The 22904-nt window shown below is 47.1% G+C and overlaps 1 protein-coding gene across 6 annotated transcripts in view; it reads left to right on the forward strand.

Moving 5' to 3' along the window:
* The window catches only part of ADAR (adenosine deaminase RNA specific), a 49261-nt gene extending 29110 nt beyond the window's left edge, over positions 1 to 20151 (forward strand). For 3 of the 6 annotated variants that reach the window (XM_037501324.2, XM_037501323.2, XM_037501320.2), the window contains exons 3-15: positions 1748 to 1931; positions 2357 to 2505; positions 3082 to 3226; positions 3355 to 3545; positions 11793 to 12018; positions 12275 to 12446; positions 12752 to 12845; positions 13499 to 13621; positions 13910 to 14043; positions 15679 to 15861; positions 16627 to 16739; positions 17074 to 17201; positions 17337 to 20151. In XM_037501324.2, coding sequence (XP_037357221.1) covers positions 1748 to 1931; positions 2357 to 2505; positions 3082 to 3226; positions 3355 to 3545; positions 11793 to 12018; positions 12275 to 12446; positions 12752 to 12845; positions 13499 to 13621; positions 13910 to 14043; positions 15679 to 15861; positions 16627 to 16739; positions 17074 to 17201; positions 17337 to 17574 — 2080 coding nt within the window. In that variant the 3' untranslated portion in view covers positions 17575 to 20151. The remainder of the gene's footprint in view (positions 1 to 1747; positions 1932 to 2356; positions 2506 to 3081; positions 3227 to 3354; positions 3546 to 11792; positions 12019 to 12274; positions 12447 to 12751; positions 12846 to 13498; positions 13622 to 13909; positions 14044 to 15678; positions 15862 to 16626; positions 16740 to 17073; positions 17202 to 17336) is intronic. The other 3 variants (XM_054690854.1, XM_037501321.2, XM_037501322.2) reach the window with 3 other exon arrangements.
* Positions 20152 to 22904: the final 2753 nt, after the last annotated feature.

Genomic DNA, 22904 nt, shown 5'->3' on the forward strand with positions numbered 1-22904 from the left:
CGCTCTTGCTCCTGATACAGTCTCAGCTGACTCGTGACCAGTATTGTTTGGTGACCCTGTCTTTCCCACTTCCTTTCTGCCTTTGGGTGAAATCACCCTTGTCCGGTCCTTTCTTCAGATCTTGAGTGGGGAATCTTGGACCCGCCAAAATCTTGGCCGAGCAAGGGGGAGGTTGAGTATTGGCTAAAATGAAGGGTCTTTGGAGATGATTAGCTTTCATGCATCCATGTCTTGCCTGCCTCCTAAAGCCAGAGGTAATGAGGACTTGATGCCCTCCCCACCCCTTCCTTGTGCTATCCTCCCTTTCCCCCAAGCTGAGTTCCAGAGAGGTGCAAGAACAGGTGGGTTGGGGCAGGCTGCACACAGAGTAATGGTGGGTTGTGCTGCTTAGCAGCAGCAGGTCCAAAATCCCCACTCTGCTCAGCTCCTGAAGGGAAGGGATGGTGCACGCTGCCTGCCTGTTGAAGGTGGTGGTTCTAATTTTACACACCTCCTCTGCACAGATGGGTGGGCTAGCACTTGCTGCTGCTCCTAAGCTGTGAATCAGAAATTGCCTCACTCAGACAGCTGGCCAGGCCCTGCACCGTAGGCTCCTCCAGACTGAGGAGGACAGGTGGGTCCAGGAGGTGCTGGAGTGCCGAAGGGCCTAGTGGAGAGCAGAGTCCACTGACACCCAGGGGCTGCACGCCATAGAGCCCCAGGGAGGGCGGGAGAGAGCACACACCCCTTTGTGTTAACCTCGGCTGGCTTCCCAGGGTAAGGATCCCCAGCCATGACTCTCATTCCTGCCCTAGCTTTCAAACGAGCTGACGACAAAGGGACGGGGGTGTCCAAAATCTGACCTGGCCAGAACTGCATTGTTTCAGTTTGGAGTAGAGACTGGATGGCCGTCATCGCTTTCTTTCCTCTCCATCCTTTTCCCCAAAGTTGGAAATAGTAGGGGGCTTTGTGGTTGACCTTTCTTTGGACTCCAGCTATGAGAAACATGGATGCCATGTTAAAATTTTTAAGAAGACCTAGGAAATAAGAAATTTGACCTTCTTTTCTAAATGAAATCTCAGATTGAGCAAAGAGCTGAACAAATTGGAAAGCTTGAACAAAGGAGACCTAAGCTAAGTCCAGAGACCTAGAAAAATGCTTTTTGGTTTTCTGCATAACAAGGGGAAATACTTTCATCTCACACTTCAAATAGAGCTATAGAGTGACTCAAAACAAACCGTAAGAGTGCTGTGTCTCTGAGAATAGGTTGGGGACAGAAACAGGCCCTGAGAAGTGACAGGTGTGTGATCCCTGTGGGTGATGGGGAGTGTGAGACTGCGCGGTAGAAGGCCTTCGTGTCCTTCTAGGAACTGCCTGTGAGGCGGCCAGTCTACCACAGTTGCTTTAGGATGAAGGTTTTTTGCTTGCAAACAAGACTGTGACAGTGATCTTAGATCACCATTTTTAGTATTGACTTTGTCCTAATTCATTGCTAAGAGATAGTGGGTTTCCCATGAGTTAGTTTCATCTCACCTGTGGCTTTGTTTACTTGAATGAGTTCTGGGGAGAGACTCACTGGCTGCTGTTTCCAAAAAGTAGGTACAGGTCGAGCCTCCAAAGGGACAGGAGTCCCTTGGCCTACCCTCCATCTCCTCCACACATCAAAAAGCCCCTTAGTGTAGCAGAAAATTCCAGAGTGAAGATCTCTGGAGAGGGCAGAAGGGATGGCCTAGACTAGTGTTCACACATCTAATCACTTTCCATCAAGATTTAAATTCCAAGTTGTCATCAGTGGCCGAGAGTTTCCCCCAGCTGAAGCTGGCAGCAAGAAAGTGGCCAAGCAGGATGCAGCTATGAAAGCCATGACAATTCTGCTTGAGGAAGCTAAAGCCAAGGACAGTGGAAGATCAGAAGAGTCATACTACTATTCTGCAGAGAAAGAATCAGAGAAGGTAGGTGGCCTGCCCTCTGGGAAAAAGCACCAGGATTGTAACTGGCCCTCTTGGTGCATTCTCGGCCTAAGCACCTGATTGTGTATCTGAGTCAGCTTCCTGTTCCCTTCCCCGACTCCCCAGTCTGCCATTCCTCCTCGCTCCATAGCCGGTTCCCTACTCGCCCCCTTCCAACTTACCAGAATCATGAAATTTCTGAGTTGTAAGAGATCTTAAAGATTATGAGGTCCAAGTTCCTCTCTCTGCCAATAAGAACTGAGAACCAGAACATTTAAATAACTCACCCCTCCCTGTGTTCCTTTGCCACGCCAGCCCCTGACATGTAGTTGAGCTAAGCAGTTCCCCCATCCCCGTTCCTGCTGCTGTGGTGGACCAGCCATTGTTTTCTTAGTTTTTGTTTTTTTCTTGTCTTTCATTTTCTCCAGACTGCAGAGTCCCAGCCCACCACCCCTTCAGCAACATCCTTGTTTTCTGGGAAGAGCCCCGTCACTACATTGCTTGAGTGTGTGCACAAGCTGGGAAGCTCCTGTGAATTCCGCCTCCTATCCAGAGAAGGCCCTGCCCATGACCCCAAGTACATCTCTTGTATCATGTATCTCTGCTGAGGTTTTCTCAAAAAAGAGAGAGATACATTTTCTTCCTTGCCTCCTCAGAGATGGCAGATTATTTCACTGAGCAATCACTCCTGTTTTCAATATGGAAAAAGGGGGGCCTTGAGGGCATGGTTGTTGCTTGTGGAGCACAAAATCGGGATTAGGAATTCAAAGGGCGAAGCAGGGACCAAGCACTAGGGAGATACACAGCTTGGAGGTTACTGGTGGTGGGACAAAAAGGTACAACACATGGGCATGCCTGAGAAGCTCTCTGCTCTGAGGTTCTGCAAACTTACATGTTCAAGAGAAGGGTTCCTGGAGGAGGTGAACGTAGGTTGATGCTTAATGGTCGAGTAGGGATCAGCCAGGCTCAGAGAGACGGGGACAGGAGGAGGGTGAAAGGCACCTGCTCTTCAAGGCAGAAGTGACCACATGAGCTGAGGCACATAGGTGATGTGTGCAAGGAAATGGCAAGTCATAAAGGATGGCAGTCCGACAAAGGCTAGGTAAGTCTCGCTAATCAAAACCATTTTAATCTTTCTCCTTTCATCTGTTAGGTTCCAGTACTGTGTTGCAGTGGGAACCCATACTTTCCCCACTGCGAGTGCCCCCAGCAAGAAGGTAGCAAAGCAGATGGCTGCGGAGGAAGCCATGAAAGCCCTGCAGGGGGAGGCAACCAACTCAACATCCTCTGATGAGCAGGTGGGTGGGGCCATTTTCTTACTAGTAGGATACAGCTCATTTTTAGCAGCTGAGTGGCTTTGAACTGCCCATGAATCATTCACTTTCCTTAAGTATTTATGGTTCCTCTTTGGCTAATTCTCCTTTAGCCCGGAAGCACCAGTTCAGAATCATTCGATAACTTGGAGTCTGTGATGCCCAACAAGGTCAGGAGGATTGGTGAGCTCGTCAGATATCTGAACACCAACCCTGTGGGCGGCTTGTTGGAGTACGCCCGCTCCCATGGCTTTGCTGCTGAGTTCAAGTTGGTTGACCAGTCTGGACCTCCTCATGAGCCCAAGTGAGTGTTCCTGGCTATGGCCATGTGTCACAGGGTGGGGACAGCCTGTCCCCCAGGGACAGAAACAGGTGCCTTAGCTATGGCTGTCGGGCATTAGCACATTGAGGGAAAGTCCAGCCCTGTCTCTGTGGTCTCATGAATGCAATCAGTCTTCCAGTAAGTATGATCCTTTTACAGTTTCTTTCACTAATCCAATGTTTTAGGCATCTGTGTGGACAGAGAAAACTATTCAAGCTGAGAAAGTATGTAATGAAAAGTCTCATTTCTAGCTTAGACTTCTAGTTTCCCTCCCCAGACACATTCACTATCACTAGTTTCTTGAGTCCTTCTAGAAATTCCATGCATATATTAGCACGTTTTCTTTAAAAAAAAATATGCCATACTTTGTAGTCTACTCCTTGAATCCTTATCAGTATATCTTAGAGAGCATTGCCAGTCAGCATATTTAGATGTACCAGACTTTCCTTACAGCTACATACATTGACATAATAGATTCTTATATTTTTTTTTATTTTTTAATAGAGGCATGTTTTTATTTATTTGTTTGTTTGTTTGTTTGTTTTTTGTTTATACATGCACTGGGTACAGTCAGAAGTGCGGGAGGGTGAGAGGATTCACCAGAGCCAGAGCAGGGAGCAGAACAGGCAGACTGACAAAGTACACTGCTGAGGGGAGCAGCGGGCGGCAGGAGAGGTCTGCGCACCATGTGGGACCCTCCTCCGGTGGCTGGGGAGCAGCCGGGGATCGAACCGGCGTCGCAGAGGCTTTGGCAGCTTCGCAACCCAGCGCTCAACCGCTGCGCCACCGGGGAGGCCCTAGATTCTTATATTTAAAAAATTGGTGTATTTTACAAAAGAGATACAAAGCCTCTTTTATAAAATTGTACTTACCTCATAGTTTAAGAAAGAGAATGCTGGCGCCATTGCAGCTCCCACCTTGTGTAATTTATTTAACCGGGCCTCCCTGGTGGCGCAGGCGGTTGAGCAGCGCACTGTGAAGCTGTGCGCAGCCTCTGCGGCATGGGCTTGATCCTGGCCGGCCGGGGAGAAACCCACATGGCACAGCAGACCTCTCCTGTCTCGCCTGCTGCTCCCCTCAGCAGTGTATTTTGTCAGTCTGCTTGTTCTATTCCCCACTCTGTCTCTGATGAATCCTCTTACGTGCCCACATATCTGGCCTGTATTCTGGTTCTTGTATAAATAAATAAATCTTTAATTTCTTTAACAACCTTCCGCTTGGATTGGCTTTGGTCTCACTATTAGAAACATGCCTGCAGTGCCTGTCCTCACACCATATGTCTTTGCTTACAGTCAAAGTTGTCAATAGTATAAATTTCCAGGAGTGAAATTTCTGGACCATAGGTCGTATACATTTTGGAGGGTATAAGTAATAGACTTTTCAAAATAAAAAACTTTTATTCAAAAATTTAAAAAATAGGGGCCTCCCTGGTGGCGCAGGGTTTAAAGTCTCAGCCCTATCAAGCTATCGCCAGCCACTGCAGCATGAGTTTGATCCCCAGCCAGGGAGCTAACCCACATATGGCAAAGCAGACCTCTCCTGTCTTGCCTGCTGCTCCCCTCAGCAGTGCACTTCAGTAGATCTGCCTGTTCTGCTCCCCACTCTGTCTCTGGTAAATCCTCTCACCCTACCCCCCACACACACCCCTCCCCTCTGGCCTGCACCCCAGTTTTTGTATGCATAAATGAAAATAAATCTTTAAAAATAAAATCGAAAGAAATAAAAAAGCTCATTCTCATTCATTCTTTCTTTAGCTCAACTCATACTGTCTCCCGCAGATACCAACATGTGATAACTTTACATTATTGTATGTCCTTCAGGAATATCTATTTAAACCTAAGCAAGCATATTTTCCCTTATTTCCACTTTTGTTATACAGAAGTACATACATGCATTGATGTGTAGCTTGCGTTTTATAAAAATACTATCTTGGAGAATTATTCATATCACTTTATATTCTTTGTGTATAACTGCTAGGCATAGTGTTCAGTGCACAGGTTCATCATGATTTATTTAATCAGACCCTGTTGATGAATAATTGGATTGTTTCCAGACTTTGCTACTGTGAACAATATAGCAATGACTAGCGTGTTTATGTGTTTTTAAATTCTGGTAAGCACTGCCAAATTTTCCTATACTGAGATTGTACCTGTTTATGCAGTACATGAGAATGACTGTCTCTCTACGCGATGACCAATATATTATCGGGATTTCTATCTTTGCTGTCCTAAAATATGAAAAATGGTGTTATAGTTCAGGGCAAAGGTTAGATCTACTTGAATTATTATTATCATTATTTACCATGTTCATATAGGAGAAAAACCACATGACCATTTCTAGGGATTCCAAAAAGGTACTTTCCATTCAGATTAAAAGTCACACTGTCAGTAAAATGAAAGTTATAAGATACCTCCTGAGCATAATAGTACATGTCTAAAGTCAAAAGCAAGCAGCTTACTACTGTTGAACCTAGAACTTTTCCCATTAAAGTCAGGAGGAAGATGTGGATACCAGTGTCACAGTTATTTAATATCATTCTGGAATTACTAGCTATTACAGTTGCTTTAAGAAAGAATTTGTATAAGGAGAGGAAAGGACAGGTAACGCTATCATGATTGGCAGATGATATGATTGTTTACCTGGAATACTCATGAGAAAATTGAAGAATTATTGAGAAAGTAGGGGATTAAAAGATAATATATACAAATCAAGCAATTAGAATATACAGAAGAAAAAATATAGCGACTCAAAAGAGAAGTAACTTGTATACATTTTTAGTAGGAATTAGGAGGTTCTGCGTTAAGTAAGATTCTGCTGAAGGACATAAAGGAAAATTTGATTAAATAAGGTAAAATACTCTGTTATTAGAAAGAAATAATTGAATGATAACAGCTGTTCCCAGAGAAATTTTCATATTTAATGTGATCCCACCAAAAACACTGTAGAAGACATCTATTTATTTCAGAACTAGAAATTTTGATTCTGAATCATGTAAAGTAAACATACAAGAAGGATAGGTAGGGACTCTCTGAAAAGGAAGAGTCATAGGTGTTCTGGCCTAGCAAATGCTAAAATAATCTATTAGCATGTGGGTCTGTAAAAGGGAATAGACCTTGTAAATGTAGACAGACATGAATGGGAACTTTAGATTATAAGATGAGGCTTCAAAAATCAGTGGAGATATGGTGGATGACTTGGTATTGATATTGAAACTGCTATCTAGCTTTAGAAAAAGAATGCTGGATAGTTCCTTCTCTACACCTAAATTCTACTAGATCTAAAATTTAAATATACAATAAACAAGATCATAAAATCACTAGGTAAAAAATCTGGGATTTATTTTAGAACTTGGAAGTGGAAAAAAATTTCCAGTCAAGACACAAAACATTAAAATTATAAGGAGGAAAGGCAGAAATGTGACTATAAATAAAATCAGTGTATAGTAAAAAGACCACTTGGAAAAAAAGCACTAGGAACACAACAACAGCCCAAGGATTAGTTTCTTAAATATATAAGTTCTTTTTAAATGTAACAGAAAAACAGTTCTTTTCAGATCAAAAAAAATCTATTTTTTTGTATTTTGTATTTTCTGTACATTCACAGAAAACATAATTTTTAATAAATGAAAAGGTGTTCAACCTCACATAGTAACTTAACTATATACTTTGTTAGTGTTAGCAAGAGTAATGAATTCGTCATCTACTCTATGGCCAAGGGCAGATACGGATAACAAAGCCTTCAGCTATCAGTGCCACCTCCACAAATTCTTACATACACACACGTGCACATGCATGTGTGTATATGACATGAGTACAGAAATTTTCATTGCAGCACTGTTTATAATAATCTAAGACTTGAAAGAGATAAAAGTTCTGTCATTTGCAGAGCGGTTGAGTAAACTGGGGTACATCTTCACTAAGGACTACTACCCAGCCATAAAAAGGAGTCAGACACATCTACAGTCGTATGTTGTTTAATGATGTTTTGGTCAGTGACAGAGCACACATGGGTGATGGTCCCAGTAAGCTATACCACACAGGCTGGGTGTGTAACATCCCATCTAGGTCTGAGCAGTTATACTCTGTAATATTCACACAATGAAATCACTTAACAATGAATTTCCCAGAATGTATTCCCTATCGTTAAGTAATGCATGACCTTGTAGGAAATGGCCTCAGGTATATTGTTGATGACACAGCAAGGCGTAAAGTGACATATAAGTAGCATGCCTACACATGCATATTTTCATGAAGGGTTGAGAAAGACTGGTAACAGTTTTTGCTGGAAAGGATGCTTTTCATAATATATCCTGAAGAGTTTAAATTTTCACTTGTGTGATGTCCAACTTTTTTATTTAAAAAAGTCATTAAGGAGAAAAGCTCATCAAATGCTATGTTATTTAAAGTTTGTCTTAACAGTAAGTAATGTCATTAGCCTATTCATGTTTGTCTGTTATTTGGATTCCCTTTTCTGTGAACTCCCCAGGCTTGTCTTTATCCATTTTCTTTTGGCTTGTTACTCTTTTTTTTTTTTTTTAATTTTTTTTTTTAATAGAGGCATGTTTTTTATTTATTTATTTATTTATTTATTCATTTGTTTGTTTTGTTTATACATGCACTGGGTACAGTCAGAAGCGCGGGAGGGTGAGAGAATTCACCAGAGCCAGAGCGGGGAGCAGAGCAGGCAGAAGGACCAAAGTACACTGCTGAGGGGAGCAGCGGGCAGCAGGAGAGGTCTGCGTGCCATGTGGGACCCTCCTCCGGTGGCTGGGGAGCAGCCGGGGATCGAACCGGCACTGCAGAGGCTGCTGGCAGCTTCGCAACCAGCGCTCAACCGCTGCGCCACCGGGGAGGCCCTGGCTTGTTACTCTTTATGGATATGTAGCAGCATTTAAGGTAATAAAAAATTAACCCTTTGGCTAGCTTGACCCAATTTAGAACCCTGAACCTTTCAGAAGGAGCAGGAAAGGCCTTCTTCCCTTCTCCATTGTGGCAAGCCATGTTTAGAGCGTGTTAGACCAGTGAGCATGTGCCCGTGGGTTAACTCCGTCTGGGAAGGAGCGGCGCCAACTCCTCCGGCTGCTCTTCTGCTAGTGCAGATCCCTCGCTCAGTGAGCCCGCCCCTATGTTTAACGTCACCTTTCGTGAGGTAGGGTCTGTCCACGTCCTCTTTCTCTTTTGAAAAATCTTTTATCAAATCCTTCCTAGGACTTCAAGTCAGTTACTCATTCAGAATTTGAGAATTTCCTATGAATTAGATTGAAGACATGAAAAATCCCTGCCCTGCAGTGTACCACACATACATGACCATAACACAGTGTTAGTCCAGGCTGTGGGAACTTGGTGCACGTTGCCCATATCCCCTGGGAGTCAGGAAGGATGTGTGGAGGAGCAGAATACTGATTGAGGAGCTACATTTCTCATCTAATAAAGTAACACACTTCCTTCTTAACATGAATTATGCTGAGTCCTCTTTTTTTCCGCTCTTCATAATAAACTGATTTCATGACTTCCACTATCTAAAGGCTGGAGAGTCCTAAGTTTATATCTCTATTCAGATTTTTTTCAGAGTTCCCGATTCCTCTGTCAGGCTGCCTGCTGCATGGGTACATATCTGTACGCATGGATAGGCGTCTCTAGCATGAATTGTCTGGACTTGTATCCCCTTAAGCTCCTTTTCCCTGGTCTTTCTCATCTCAGTAAGCCATGCCATTGTCCCCCTAGCTACACGCCAAAAGCTGGGGATCGTCTTCTCTGTCCCTTCATCTCAGCCAAACCTTCCCTAAGTTCTGTTTGTTCTACCTACGGCTACCCAGTCCCTTCCACGTCCTTCCACCACCAGTGTCAGCACACTAGGCTAAGCCACTGTTTCTCTCATCCAAAACAGTAGCCTCCCGTTCTCCCAATTTTATTCATTCCACACATATTTACAGAGTATGTTCTATTTATAGTGCAGGGGCCAGATATGAATCAGCATTCACATAAAGAACGTAAGATCTCATTTGATGCATATTCCAAGGAGCACAAGTGAAGTGAGGATCTGTGTAATGTGGTCTGACTTAGCAGGGAGAGGGGAGGGGCTTCCCTGACACATGATGCTGAGCTGAGACCTTCAGGGTGGTAAGCAGGACAGTGGGCTCTAGGGAGAGATGGTCTGCCACAAGTTCCCTGGTGCCAGGAGAGCACAGCTGGTGAGGGAGCCACAAGCAGGCCAGTGCAGGTGGAGCAGAGGGCACAGGAAAGCTTGATGCCCAGTGAGACTTGAGGGATGATGGGGCCCCCTGTGAGAGCCTGTGGGTCTGCTAATGCTCTCACACACAAGCAGTGAGAAGCCACAGAAGGGTTTTAGAAAAGGAGCGTCACTTGCCCCCATCTCCACCTGTGCCCTCTTCCCATTATTTTTCCTACTACGTTTTTGTTCTGAGAAAACCATTTCAGACCTTTGTCTCTTTCTTCAAATTTCCACTGAAAACCCTCTTTCTCACTCTAAACTGATCACCTTAATTCATATTACGAAGTCCACCTCCCTGCCTGCATCTCCACCTTCTTGTACCTGTATCAGGAAGCATCTTTCCTCCTATATCTGTGCCTAGTCCCCTCCCCTCCTGTCTACTTCTTCAGGTATCTGGTCATCATCTGTTCCCTTTGCCATAGATATAAACATGCCCGTGCCCGTCTTTTTAAAAAATGTCCCCTTAGCCCCACATGTCCCCCGAAGTACCACTTCATTTCTCTACTCCTCTCACAGCCAAACTTCTTGAAAGAATTGTTTATATGAATTGGTTATATTGGCTTCCCTTTCTTAAATCATTCCAATTAGGCTTCTGTCCCTAGCATCCCACTGAAAAAGCTAATCGCTCACCATATGTAGTTCTGAGCACTGGAAATATGGCCAGTGTGACTGAAGAACTGAATCATTAATTGTACTGAATTTGAATTAAAATGTATAACCTCATGTGACTAAAAGCTACCACGTTAGACAGTGCAGCTAAAGGATTCTAATTGCATAGTTACCAATTTTATCATTTATATATATACATATATATATTTGATATATATCTTCAAAGAACAATGTAAAACTGTGGATATCTGGGCAAAGATCCTACACTGCTTGGCCCTCACCCCCTGTCCAGTATCTTTCCATGCCACGCGCCCTCTCCTTCCCTGGGTTCTAGCCCACTAGTCTTGCACAAACTTGCTGGGATCAGGTGAAGAAAGGGATGAAGGAATCAGCTGCCTTAGGATAAGTGAGGAATAATGGTTAGGTCAGTGTGGTTGACTGTAAAAACAGGTGCCTGACCACATAAATCTTGATCCTGAAGCCTTTCTTACATGCAATTGGCAGGATCAAAGCTTCATTCCCCAACAGTGGAAAGCTAGGATTCTCCAACCTTGTGTGGTAGATGCTCAAACCATTTTTTCCCTTCTGGCTTTGTTCCTCTGTGTTTGTGGCCCCTGTGGCCCTGCCCACCTTGCTGCTGCTCTGGTAGCCTGGACCATCAGCAGAGCTGGTGTGCCCAGGAGACTCTCCCTTCCCCCAGAGCCAGCTCAAGGCTCCCAGGAATCAAAAATGACTCCTCACAAAAGCTTGGTTCCCTGATCTTAGGTAGATCTTCACATTCTGACCTTTCCAGGGTAAGTCCTCTTGAGCTAATCAGGAATTGAAGAGCAAATGGAATCAGGTACTTTAAAAATCAGACAGCATTAAAAAATAGTCAAATAGGAAGAAAGCTACTCCTTTCTCATCTCTGCTTCGGCAGAAAGTGCATGCCTGGTGTCAGTGTGGCTTTAAACCCTCTCCACTGCTCACTAGTCTTCCTCTAATAAAGATAGGCCTTGTGTCTTTGCAGTCAATCGTATCTAGTTAGAATTTAATAACAGGCTTTTATCCTATTTATACATCCACCTTCAATTTATGATGATACTAGTTTTCCATTTATTTATAGTGATATGAAGTTTCCTTTTAAAATGTGTTTACATTTACAAGGAGTCAATTTAGAAAAAAAATATTGAGCAAATAATAGTCCCAGTGATGTCTAGATCTAACAAAAATCGCGTTGTGGTTTGTGAACATTTGAAGTCTGGGGAAATGCTGCCTTAGAAACAGAGCTATCAGCAATAATGGATGGGCCGTGTATTGGCAAGACCAGCCACATCATAAGCAAAGTTAGCCCTTCCCTGGAACAGCTGTCAAAGTCTGGTGCTTTTCTTTCTTCCCTCTTTTGCAAAGGTTCGTTTACCAAGCAAAAGTTGGGGGTCGTTGGTTCCCAGCCGTCTGCGCACACAGCAAGAAGCAAGGCAAGCAGGAAGCAGCAGATGCGGCTCTCCGCGTCTTGATTGGGGAGAACGAGAAGGCAGAACGCATGGGTTTCACAGAGGTAACCCCAGTGACAGGGGCCAGTCTCAGAAGAACTATGCTCCTCCTCTCAAGGTCCCCAGAAGCAAAGCCAAAGACAGTTAAGACGTCTACTTTTGGTGCCTTCTTTTTTGGGGGTCCCGCTAACTCCTCTCTGGGTGGAGTTGGCTGTTAGCTTGCTATGTGACTCATTCCTAGGCTTTAATATTAGCCTCAGTAGAACATAGAACTGGGACGCTAGATGTGAGAGGGGGAAAGATGACTCCTGTGTTGAGTAGAACACGAGCCCTGTCCACTCTGAAATGTGGCGGATGCAGACTAGGCTCTGTGGCCCTGACGCACCTCTGTCCCCACAGCTCCCTCTCACAGGCAGCACCTTCCATGACCAGATAGCCATGCTGAGCCACCGGTGCTTCAACGCTCTCACCAACAGTTTCCAGCCCTCCTTGCTGGGCCGCAAGATCCTGGCTGCCATCATCATGAAGAAAGACTCGGAAGACATGGGTGTCGTCGTCAGCTTGGGGACAGGTACGGGGGCTCTGAAACATGCTACCCCAGCCCCCCACCCCTCACAGTGCCTGGAAGCATTCCTCCTCACTCTCTGCTGGAGTCCCTTGTGTGCGAGGGAAAACTTATATTAATTCAGGAGGGAAAACTTATATTAGTTCAGGATGGGGAATGAATTTTCGTTTCCTTGGGACAAGAATTTGAGAGTCGGGATCTGAAAAAGTGAGGCTGTTTCCGTCTTCAGACTCTTGAGAACAAACAGCCTCTACCCTATTCATCATCGTTTTCCTTTGGAAAGTTCACATTCGCTTTACATGCCTTCCCAGGGAATCGCTGTGTAAAGGGAGATTCTCTAAGCCTGAAGGGAGAAACTGTCAACGACTGTCATGCAGAGATCATCTCCCGGAGAGGCTTCATCAGGTGAGCGGGATTGGCTGGCACCAACACAGGACATGTGGCCGGCGGCCCCCAGGTAGCAGGTCACTAACCCCCAGTCTCTGCCTTTGCCTTGCCAGTCTGTCTGAACCTGCCTTGCAAAATCCAGCTCCTCTGTAACCTGGGCTGCATCCTGCTCAGCCTGCTTTTAAGTGCTCTACCATTTTTTGCCAACACTGCTCCATGCCTTTTATTTAAAAAACACAAAATGACTTCTTGGTCTTCCGGGCTTTCGGGATGAGAACGTTCCATCTCCACTGGGAGACCCATAAACAACCCACTGCCCTGCCAGCTTCCCCTTTTCTATAATTTATGAAGGGAGAGGCTCAGGGAGAAGCCCCAGTCTCCCATTAGTCTTGAATCCATTTTGTTCTGCCTTAGAATCCCTGTAGCCACCAGAATGAGGAGCCCTTGACAGAACTAAAACTGACCCCAAAGGCAAACTTTGTTCTAAGAAATACTGAGTTCTCCAATGGAGAATTTCCCACCACCTCTTTCAACCTGAGAAACCATACAGGGTCTGAAGCATCAAGGCTTTTCCTCACGTGGGGCCTGCTTTTCCTTACTCAAGGTCAGATTGTAGAAGCAACTGCCTTTCTGAAATCAAGCCTGTCTTAACCAGACTTTTCTCCTTACAGGTTTCTCTACAGTGAGTTAATGAAATACAACCCCCAGACTGCAAAGGATAGTATATTTGAGCCTGCCAAGGGAGGAGAAAAGCTGCAAATTAAAAAGACCGTGTCGTTCCATCTCTATATCAGGTCTGCACAGTCTCTGTTGCCACCAAACCTGGCCTTCCCAGGCTTTTGGGGGTTGGGTATCCAGATGTTTTCCTGGTTTGTAAGTCAGAGCTTATTCAATAGGCCACACCCAGTTCTGTTTGAGGTACATACCCTGGTGGGGAACAACCCTCACCTATGCTTTCGCCCACTTCCACTAGCCTCAGGAAATGTTCCTCGCCTCTACTCCATCCGCCTGTTCTTGAGCCCTGGGAAAGTGGAGAGAAATTTCTGCACTGGCTCTTTTTAATGGAGACCCCTGTTTTGCAGCACGGCCCCATGTGGGGATGGCGCCCTCTTTGACAAGTCTTGCAGCGACCGTGCTGTAGAGAGCACAGACTCCCGCCACTACCCTGTCTTTGAGAATCCCAAGCAAGGCAAGCTGCGTACCAAGGTGGAGAACGGTGAGTGACATGTCCTCTCTCTTTCCCACTGGAAGGCCATTAGAACCCACTCCTATCATGGGGGCCATGGCCTGGTGTGTGCCCTTCATGGATGGGGTACGAGGGCCTTGTTTACAGGAGAGGGAAGACCCAGGTATGGGGACATCTTTAGAAAGATCAAGATTATATTTTGAATTTGGTAGTCTGGGAGATTTCCAAGTCAGATAGGGGGCAGAGCTCACTGGTGTCAAACTCAAGAGAGAGCCTGGCTGGAAATGAAAATGTGGGAGTCATCCTCCTGTGGTTGATCTTTACAGCCACTGGAATTGGTAGGTTTTCCTCGGGGGAGGGCGGAGACAATCCAGAGAACGGTGCAGAGCCAGGCCCCAAGAGCAGAGCCAGATCCCCCTCCTGTCTGCTTGGTGGCAGATCCTCTGCCTCATTTGCCAGCTCCTTCTCCTCCACTGTCTCCTGATGTCTTACTCTCTCCTCACACCCAGTCCTATTCCTTTCAGGCCTTTCTTAATATAGCTATCAGAGTAATCCTCAAATATAAATTGGGTCATGTCACTTCCTTGCTCAAAATCCTGAGGTGTACACCCAGAATTCCCATCTGATGCAGCAGTTCACTCTTAGGAATACACCCAAGAGACACAGAAACAAATGCCCACACTGATACTGGCGTGTGTGTTCACAACAGCATTATTCCTAACTCCGTGTCCATCCACCCATGAACAAGTAAACAAAATGAGGCGTGTCCACACAATGGACTCTTACTCAGTCATTTAAAGGAGAGAAGTGCTGCTATATGCTACAGCATGGGTGAACCCTGAGAACAAGAGGTGAAGGAGCCAGTCACAAAAGACCCCATATTCTATGATGCTATTGATAGGAAATTTCCAAAATAAGTGAATCCACAGAAACAGAAAGTAAATGAGTAGTTGCTTAGGACTTGGGATCGGAAGGGTTGGGGGAAGTGGAGAGTGATTGCTAATGGCTAGAAGGTTTCTTTTGGGGGTGATGAAATGTTCTAATGTTGGGTATGGTAATGGCTGCGCAACTCAGATCATTGAATTATGTGCCTTACATGGTAAACTGGATCTCAGGAGAGCTGTTAAACACCAAAAGCACTCCCCTGTAGTGGTTCCGACGGTACTTCATATAGAAGCAAAACCTGAACACTGCGTCAGTCACACTGGCTGTGTCTGCTCCCTGTACAGCGAGCCCCCTTGCTGCCTCAGGGCCTTTGCCTTTGCTGTTTTGTGTCCAGAACACTTGCGCAGTTCTTCCTTCAGGTCTCAGCTCTCCTGATAGTTCTATCCCAAGAGATTCCTCTGGCTGTCCTCCAGCCCAGCTCCCTCAAAACCGTCAGAGCTCTGTTACCATTTAGAATTCTTACGTACATATTAGTGTGCTTGTTTAGGCTCTGTTCCATTCCCTTGTTATCCCCTCGCCTCCATAATGTTCCAGGAGGACCATAGTCTTACTAGTTTGGCTCCCCATGGTTTCTAGCACCAAGCATAGTGTCCAGCACATAGTAGGTCCCGTGAAACATGAATGAGTAGCCAAAGGCCCAAGTCTAAGGAACATAAATACCCTGCCAAGGAGCTGTCTGGTCAAGGGGCCTCCATGGGTCTGACCAAGTTTCACCCACAGGGGAGGGCACCATCCCAGTGGAGTCCAGTGACATCGTGCCTACGTGGGATGGCATTCGTCTCGGGGAGAGACTCCGCACCATGTCTTGTAGTGACAAAATCCTACGCTGGAATGTGCTCGGCCTGCAAGGGGCACTGTTGACCCACTTCCTACAGCCGGTGTATCTCAAGTCTGTCACACTTGGTAAGCGACTCAGCAAGGGAGCTGGAACCAGTCTGTCGTTCTAGTGCCCATGTCCCAGCCAACTGCATACGTGAGCCAACTGCAACAGGATGTTTTCCCTTTTTCAAAGTGAGCCTGACTCAGTAGTGGTCAGTAACCCATGCTGAGTGGCCAGCTGCGATGGGAAGAGGGGTTTGGGCAGCAAGCCTAAGTACAGACATACCGGGCTCGACTCTCGAGATGAATTAAAGAAGCGCTGAGCTTAACACCGCGCTTTTCCGCAGCCCTGACTCACCTGGACGCTGTGACTGTACTTATGGTGATCCCAGGCCATCCTGGCTACCCACAGTCAGAAGATGCTTCTGAACAAGGCAGTGGTTTCTCTGCTTCGACAACTGTTTTGCACCTTTAAACCGTGCTCCCCCCCCCACCCCCGCGTGTCTCTGCCTCTTTTTTTTTTAAGAGTTATTTATTTATGCATATAAGAACTGGGGTACAGAGCAGAGGTGTGGGGGGTGAGAGGATCCACCAGAGACAGAGTGGGGAACAGAACAGACAGATCGACTGAAAAACACTGCAGAGGGGAGCAGCGGGCAAGTCAGGAGTGGTCTGCTGCGGCACATGGGTAACTCCCTGGGTGGGGATCGAACTCGTGCTGTAGTGGCTGCAGCTGGCTTCATGGGTTGCGTCTTAACCCCTTGTGCCACCAGGGAGTCCCAACTTGTCTCTGCCTCTTAAAAGCATTTGGTGCAAACACAAGTGTATCCATTTCTGTTTCATATCCAGGTTACCTTTTCAGCCAAGGGCATCTGACTCGTGCTATTTGCTGTCGTGTGACAAGAGATGGGAATTCGTTTCAGGATGGACTCCGACATCCCTTTGTTGTCAACCACCCCAAGGTGCTATACCCCCATCATTTATTCCGTGAACATTTTCTCCTTTTCAGGCAATCCTGTCAGCGAAGTAGAAATGTCCACTGTGGGCAGGAGGAGCCTTAGTTGGCATCCTGGGATCTCATGCCTCCCCTTTTGAATGCCAAGGGCTTTCCTCCTCCTAGTCTGGAATTCAGTTAAATGGAGGTGGGGTTAGCATGTCTGCAGTCTTAACCAAACAAAATCCTAAACGGGGAAGATCCTGGTCCCCCCACCCCTCTTTCCCTTGAGTCCTGAGTCCCTATTTTAGAATCTCCCCTGAAGGTTTCCCTTTTTCTCACACTGCTCCTGGGCTTCCTAGGTTGGCCGAGTCAGTGTATATGATTCCAAAAGGCAATCTGGGAAGACCAAGGAGACGAGCGTCAACTGGTGTCTGGCTGACGGCTACGACCTGGAGATCCTGGATGGGACCAGGGGCACTGTGGACGGGTGAGGACATGGGGGAGCACAGGTTTCCACATTTTGCTAATTGCCCCAGCTGAAGGGCTGCCCACCTAGCAGTGTCCCCCTTGGCTCACCACCTTTTCTGTCCCACGGGAATAATGAAGGCTTTTGTTTTTCCAGGCCACGGAATGAGTTGTCCCGGGTCTCCAAAAAGAACATTTTTCTTCTATTTAAGAAGCTCTGCTCCTTCCGGTACCGCAGGGATCTACTTAAACTCTCCTATGGTGAGGCCAAGAAAGCTGCCCGTGACTATGAGATAGCCAAGAACTACTTCAAAAAGAGCCTGAAGGACATGGGCTATGGGAACTGGATCAGCAAACCCCAGGAGGAAAAGAATTTTTACCTCTGCCCAGTATAGTGTGAGCCAGTGACTGGGGTGGGGTGTTTCACACTCGGGGGAGAGGTAGGTCAGTCAAGGGGATTTTTTTTCCTTTTTTTTTTTTATCTTTTTTCCCCTTTTTTTTTTTTTTTTTTTTTTTTTTTTTTAATGGAACCGTAATTGGTGATCCCAAGGACTTTGAGTTCCTGTTTATCCTGCTTTCTTTGGGGATACTAGACCAACTCTAGTCAGCCCCTTTTCTTTTCCCAAGCAAAGAGGTCCTAGGTCGAGACCTAAGGGGAAAAAAAAGGGGGCTCTCTTTCCTTTCAGCTTAAGCAGTCCTTGAGCACCTGCAGCCCACTTCCTCTTCTGTTCTGTTCTAATGTTTTCCATTTCCTTTCCTTTTGTGTTTGCTACACTGACCTCTTGTGGTCTTGATTAGGTTCCAGTCGACTCTGAATGTCGTCAGGGACTGGTGATTTCATTTGTGGATTCTGCAGGCCCCTCTGCTTCCCCTCCTCCCTTTCTGAGATTCCTTCTTGTGATCAGTATGTTTCTCCTTTTCCTCCAAGACTGGGGAGAGGTGAACTTTAATGAACTTGGTGAAATATTTGTAAGAGCAGGAGTTTGAAACTGCCGTCAGTTCGTTACCCGTGCCAAGTGATTGGAATCTGCAGGTAATGCTCAGTGATCTTTGGATCTTGCACTTTAGCCAGCTTGGGAGGAGTCAAGAGAGGGGGAAAGCTGCTACCGGGCAGCACATCCCTTCCCCAGGCTGCAGAAAGGCTAGGCCCAGCCAGACCGGGCTAGGGAATGCCTGGGCACAGGGGAGGTCTCCCTGCGGGGGTGGGGTGGGGTGACCAGACCAAGGCCCAGGAATGCAGGCATGCCATGGAATATTGCCAAGCTGGTAACTGCTCCTCCCTCTAAAGCATTCCTAAGAGTTTGTCCTGGGGGGCAAAGGGGTAGAGGAGAGGGGAGTAGGGCTATAGACTCCAACCCACGGGTAGGAAAAAACCCAGGACAAATCCTGGAGGGCAAATCATCTTTGCTCAGATAATCAGGACTTAGCAAGAAAGAGGACAAAAAATGTTGGCTGAGGTCACTTCCACCCAGCCTATTTCTGATGACAGTGACACCAAGAGAAGTCAACTAAATCATGGGTAAATTAGGAGTACTGAAAGGAATGCCATAAATTTGGGTTCTTAAATGCTACAGATAACCTGTAATTGCACAGATTTAAAAATCAGATGGGATTTCCCATTTATCCAGGTGCTTTTGTTTTGCCAGATAGCTTCAGAAGGTTATTTGTGGGCAGGTGGGATCTGGGGTCTCCCTGCCTGTTAGGGAGTCGTTACAGGGTTGACAATAGTTGTGGGTGAAAGGGCAGGTTGTCCTAAAACTCTGTGAGGTACAACCCTTGTCTACACCTCAGTTTGACTCCCAGGGGCAGAGCCTTCGGTCCCTCCGTGGAGTCTGGCTCTGGACCGGCTCTGGGCAGATGTGCTCAGAAGTACAGAGGCCCTGCCACCTCCAGGCCTGAGCCTGCCTCCTTCCTCTAGATGATTCCTCTCTTTATCTGTGAACATGCCGAGCCAGCACCCTCAGATGATTTTCCATTCCCTTGCACCCCGCACCCCACTGACTAGTTAACCCTCCCACCCAATGCTTCTACAGCAGACACATCCACATTTGCACTTTCACTCTTGTGGCTACTGTTCCCTCTGTACTTTTGACCAAAAATTGACCAAATTGGGAAAATCCAAGTTGTTAAATACACTACGGATGTCTTTGTGGAACACCAGTGTCCCAAGGAACTAGTAAGAAGGGAGACCATGCCTGATGTCTGGGGTGGAAAGCCCTGCCCACCGGTCCTGTGATTGCTGAAGGCACTTGAAGTCAGCCCTGCTCAGGAAGGCAGCTCACTCCCCCGGTTCTTTAGGCTGGAGGGTCACACCTCCTGACTGCGCAGGGTGTCCAGCCCCTCCAGTCCATCTTGGGCATTAGAAACTTCTGCAGAGCTGACTCAGTGGCCTCTTCTTTAACCCGGGTGCACAGGGGCTCCCCAAAGACCAGAGCCCTGACTGGCCCCGAGGTCTCTTCTGGCAGACTTGCAGTATTCCACTTCTGCTGTAGGAAGAGAGCAAGGCACCCCCACACCCCACATGTCTGCTGGAAACAAGCCTGTGTTGGGCCCTGCACGGCCACCCCCCCACACACACCCCTGCGTCACACAGGACAGTGCTCCCACCTGAGTGTTCTCTTCACTTGTCGAATCTTGTTTTTAATAACAGGACTTTCTTTCCCCGTCCTTTTTTTTTTTTTTTTTTTTAATGATCTTTGTAGTTGATTTGTCTGAACTGTGGCTATTGTGCATTCTTTGAATAATCACTTGTAAAAATTGTCGCCGCTTGAAGCTGTTTCCTTTACTCACGTTGAAGGGACCTTGTTGGTTTTGGAGTTTAGTAGTGACTCCATGAGCAAGTGGGGAAGCGCCCAGGTGCAGACTTGGGTTCCATGATGACTGCAGTCAGTTTTATGATTCTGCTTTTATGTGTCCCTTGAGAAATGATTAAAAATACATTCCTCATAAATAAAATTTAAAAAAAAATCTGAATTCTTAGAAAGCTTCAAGTTTGATTTCTTGGAGGAGGTGAGAGTGGGATGGGGGTTCCTGGTGATAGCGCCCGCTGCCTGTCACGCCAGGGCGAGGCGCATCCCTCCGCTGCAGAAAGGAGCTGTCTCTAAGGCCTCCCTGGGCAGGTGAGCCTGTGTCTGGGCAGGCACCAGACACCCCTCCCCATCAGTGCCCACCACTAAATACCTTGTTCCCCAGACACGGGACATGTAAGATTTCAAGACCTGGTATAGGAAAACAGCCCTTGAGACGAAATTATACACTTAATTCTGGCTCTCCTAGAGGGGTGTTTTTCTATATCACCCCAGCCCCCAGCTGTTGTGCCTGCAGAGATGTGCTTATTTGGAATAAAGCTGCATCCTGGACCAGGACCAGGATGGCTGCAGTCTTAGAAGATAGGCCATTTGCTTTTTATTTCATAGATGGCATCCAGAATATTCCTCCAGCTCAAATTACTTAAAGAATGTACCACATTCCACATCACAATTTAATCCACAATGTCTACAAAACTCACCCTTGACCTTTTAAAAGTGATACCCTGCCAGTGAGGTCATACTGAACCCCAGTGCAGCCTTTCCTCACCCCCTATGCAAGGGAGGCCAGAAGGGCTGTGGGCATATTTGGAGCCCATTACAAGTAAGGGCTAGAACTCTGCCTGGGTGGGCATTGTTCAGTCTCAAATACAGCGCTGGGTATGTGCAGTTTTCATAGGCCCACCTGCCATGATGGGCCAGGGCCCTCCAGCACCTCTGCCTTTCTGCTTGGGCATCTCTTGGTTCCACCAGGAGGGAACTATAGTATCCAGGCCTTTTAGAAAGTGGACAGTTTTCCTTCATGCCTAAGGCAAATGCCAGATTCTGCAGAGAGAACAAAACTATCCCATTTCGCTGCTGTGTGCTGGGGAGCAGGGCTGTCCTGCCAGCTCAGCACCACAGAATTTTCTCACCATGTCAGAGGCTGTTGGCCCTCCCTGCCTTTCATCTAGGACACCTACACTTTAATACTGTTCCCAGGAACTGAGCGGGATGAAATCAGAGTTCTGGAAGCAGACTGCAGGGGACCCAGCACTCTTACGCGCAAAAGACTGGTCTTCACTTCCACCCTGCCCTCTCCCCAGCAGCTATGTCTGGGCTCTGTCTACTCGAGGCCCAACCACTTCCTTTGCACATGATCAATGGACTTACAAAGCCATGAATCACAGCAATTGAACCGTTACCTTTAGGCTCTTGTAATGTCTACAACCTCACGAATCCAGCTTCCGCAGCATCTTCCCTTCTCCCCATTATTTGGCAACCTTGGCCTGTGAGGATTCCCCACCCCCAAATATAACAGAGAGACCAGATGTCTTTGAAAACTTTCTTTATAAGACTTGAGTTGCTAATGAGTGGGACCTGGAGTGAGCTAGACCAATGCAAACATTCCAGGAGTTGAGATGAGGGAGGCCAAGGCCATTGTGGGGCAGTGGGGCGCACCCAGGTTGGGGGAGTGAGGTGTCCTAACAGTCCCTAGACCTATAGTCTTTAGGAACCACGTGGCACGCTGACCTCTCAGAACTATTGGGATGAAGACCAGAAAGGTGGCTGCTTGTCCAGTCTGGGTGGGTAGCTGGCCAGCGCCGTGCGGGGGTGAGGTTGCTGACACCTAGCAGTGGAGGTGAGCACTGGAAGTGAATGCACTCGAAGAGTGAATTCAGGGGAGACCCTGAGTACCCGTCACTCCCCTCCCAAGGTGCTCTCCTGCCTCCAAGGCAGTGACAGCCTGGGCTTGGACCATCCTGGATCTCAGGCCCAGCACTGTTCAGCAGCTGTCAGTCCATCTCTCTGAGTCTCATTTTCTCTTGTCAACAGAGGCCTCTTGTGAGGAATACAGCAAGTGGCCTTGTTAACCAGTGGCTGATACTGGCTTTGGGCAACATCACAGAGCAGTGGGCAAACCCCCCAAATCCTCCAGTCCATCCCCTTCTTCCTTCGAGGGAGATGCCAGCTTTCCTCTACAGGAAGTGCCAGGTGCAGGGCGGCCTGTGTCTTGTTTGCTTTTAAATTTTCACTATCTTGGCGCCAGCTGGTTTATCATGGGGTATCTCACCATCAGGAGACTGGGCACCTCCTGCTGCAGCGTTAGCCTTCGAGAGGAGTCTGTCTACACGTGCCCCTTTTTCAGACAAAAATGGTTCTCAGATCGTCTGTGGCCTTGCCGGCTCTGATGGAGACCATCCCAACTTGATTCCTCACTGCCCCCTCCAAGGTCACCTCACTCGGGTTTCAGTCCCATGTTTCCACATCTGGGGCCTCCAATCCTTACCTAGCACTGAGCTGGACACCTGATTCCAGAGACGGCCCCACTATGACAGGAGATCAGCGAGGGGGGATAGAGGACCCAAGAGTGAGAATGATGTCTGCGAAGCTTCCCAGGGCCCTGCGGGACTCCAGCTCTCTGCTGCACATGGAAACGTGCAGTGGAGCCTCCATCCCCCAACTTTGCCCTCTCCTCCCTGGTGGGATGGTCCCCAGAGGGCTGTACCCAGAGTTGGAGAGAACCAGGAAACTGCCCAGTTAACTCCTTTGAATATGCAATTCCCTCCTTTCCTCCCTGTGGCCCTTGGCCAGTTGTGTCCCCCCCTTACATGAGGAAGAACAGGTTCAGAGGGAAGCGCTGATAGAAGTGCTGATAAGAGGCCAGGCAGCAAGCAACCTCCAGTCCTCAATGTCCTTGTGTCAGATGGGTCATGGGG

This window comes from Talpa occidentalis, unplaced genomic scaffold (genome assembly GCF_014898055.3).
Source record: "Talpa occidentalis isolate TD23 unplaced genomic scaffold, MPIMG_talOcc4v2.1 talOcc4.9, whole genome shotgun sequence".
Taxonomy (NCBI): Eukaryota; Metazoa; Chordata; class Mammalia; order Eulipotyphla; family Talpidae; genus Talpa; species Talpa occidentalis.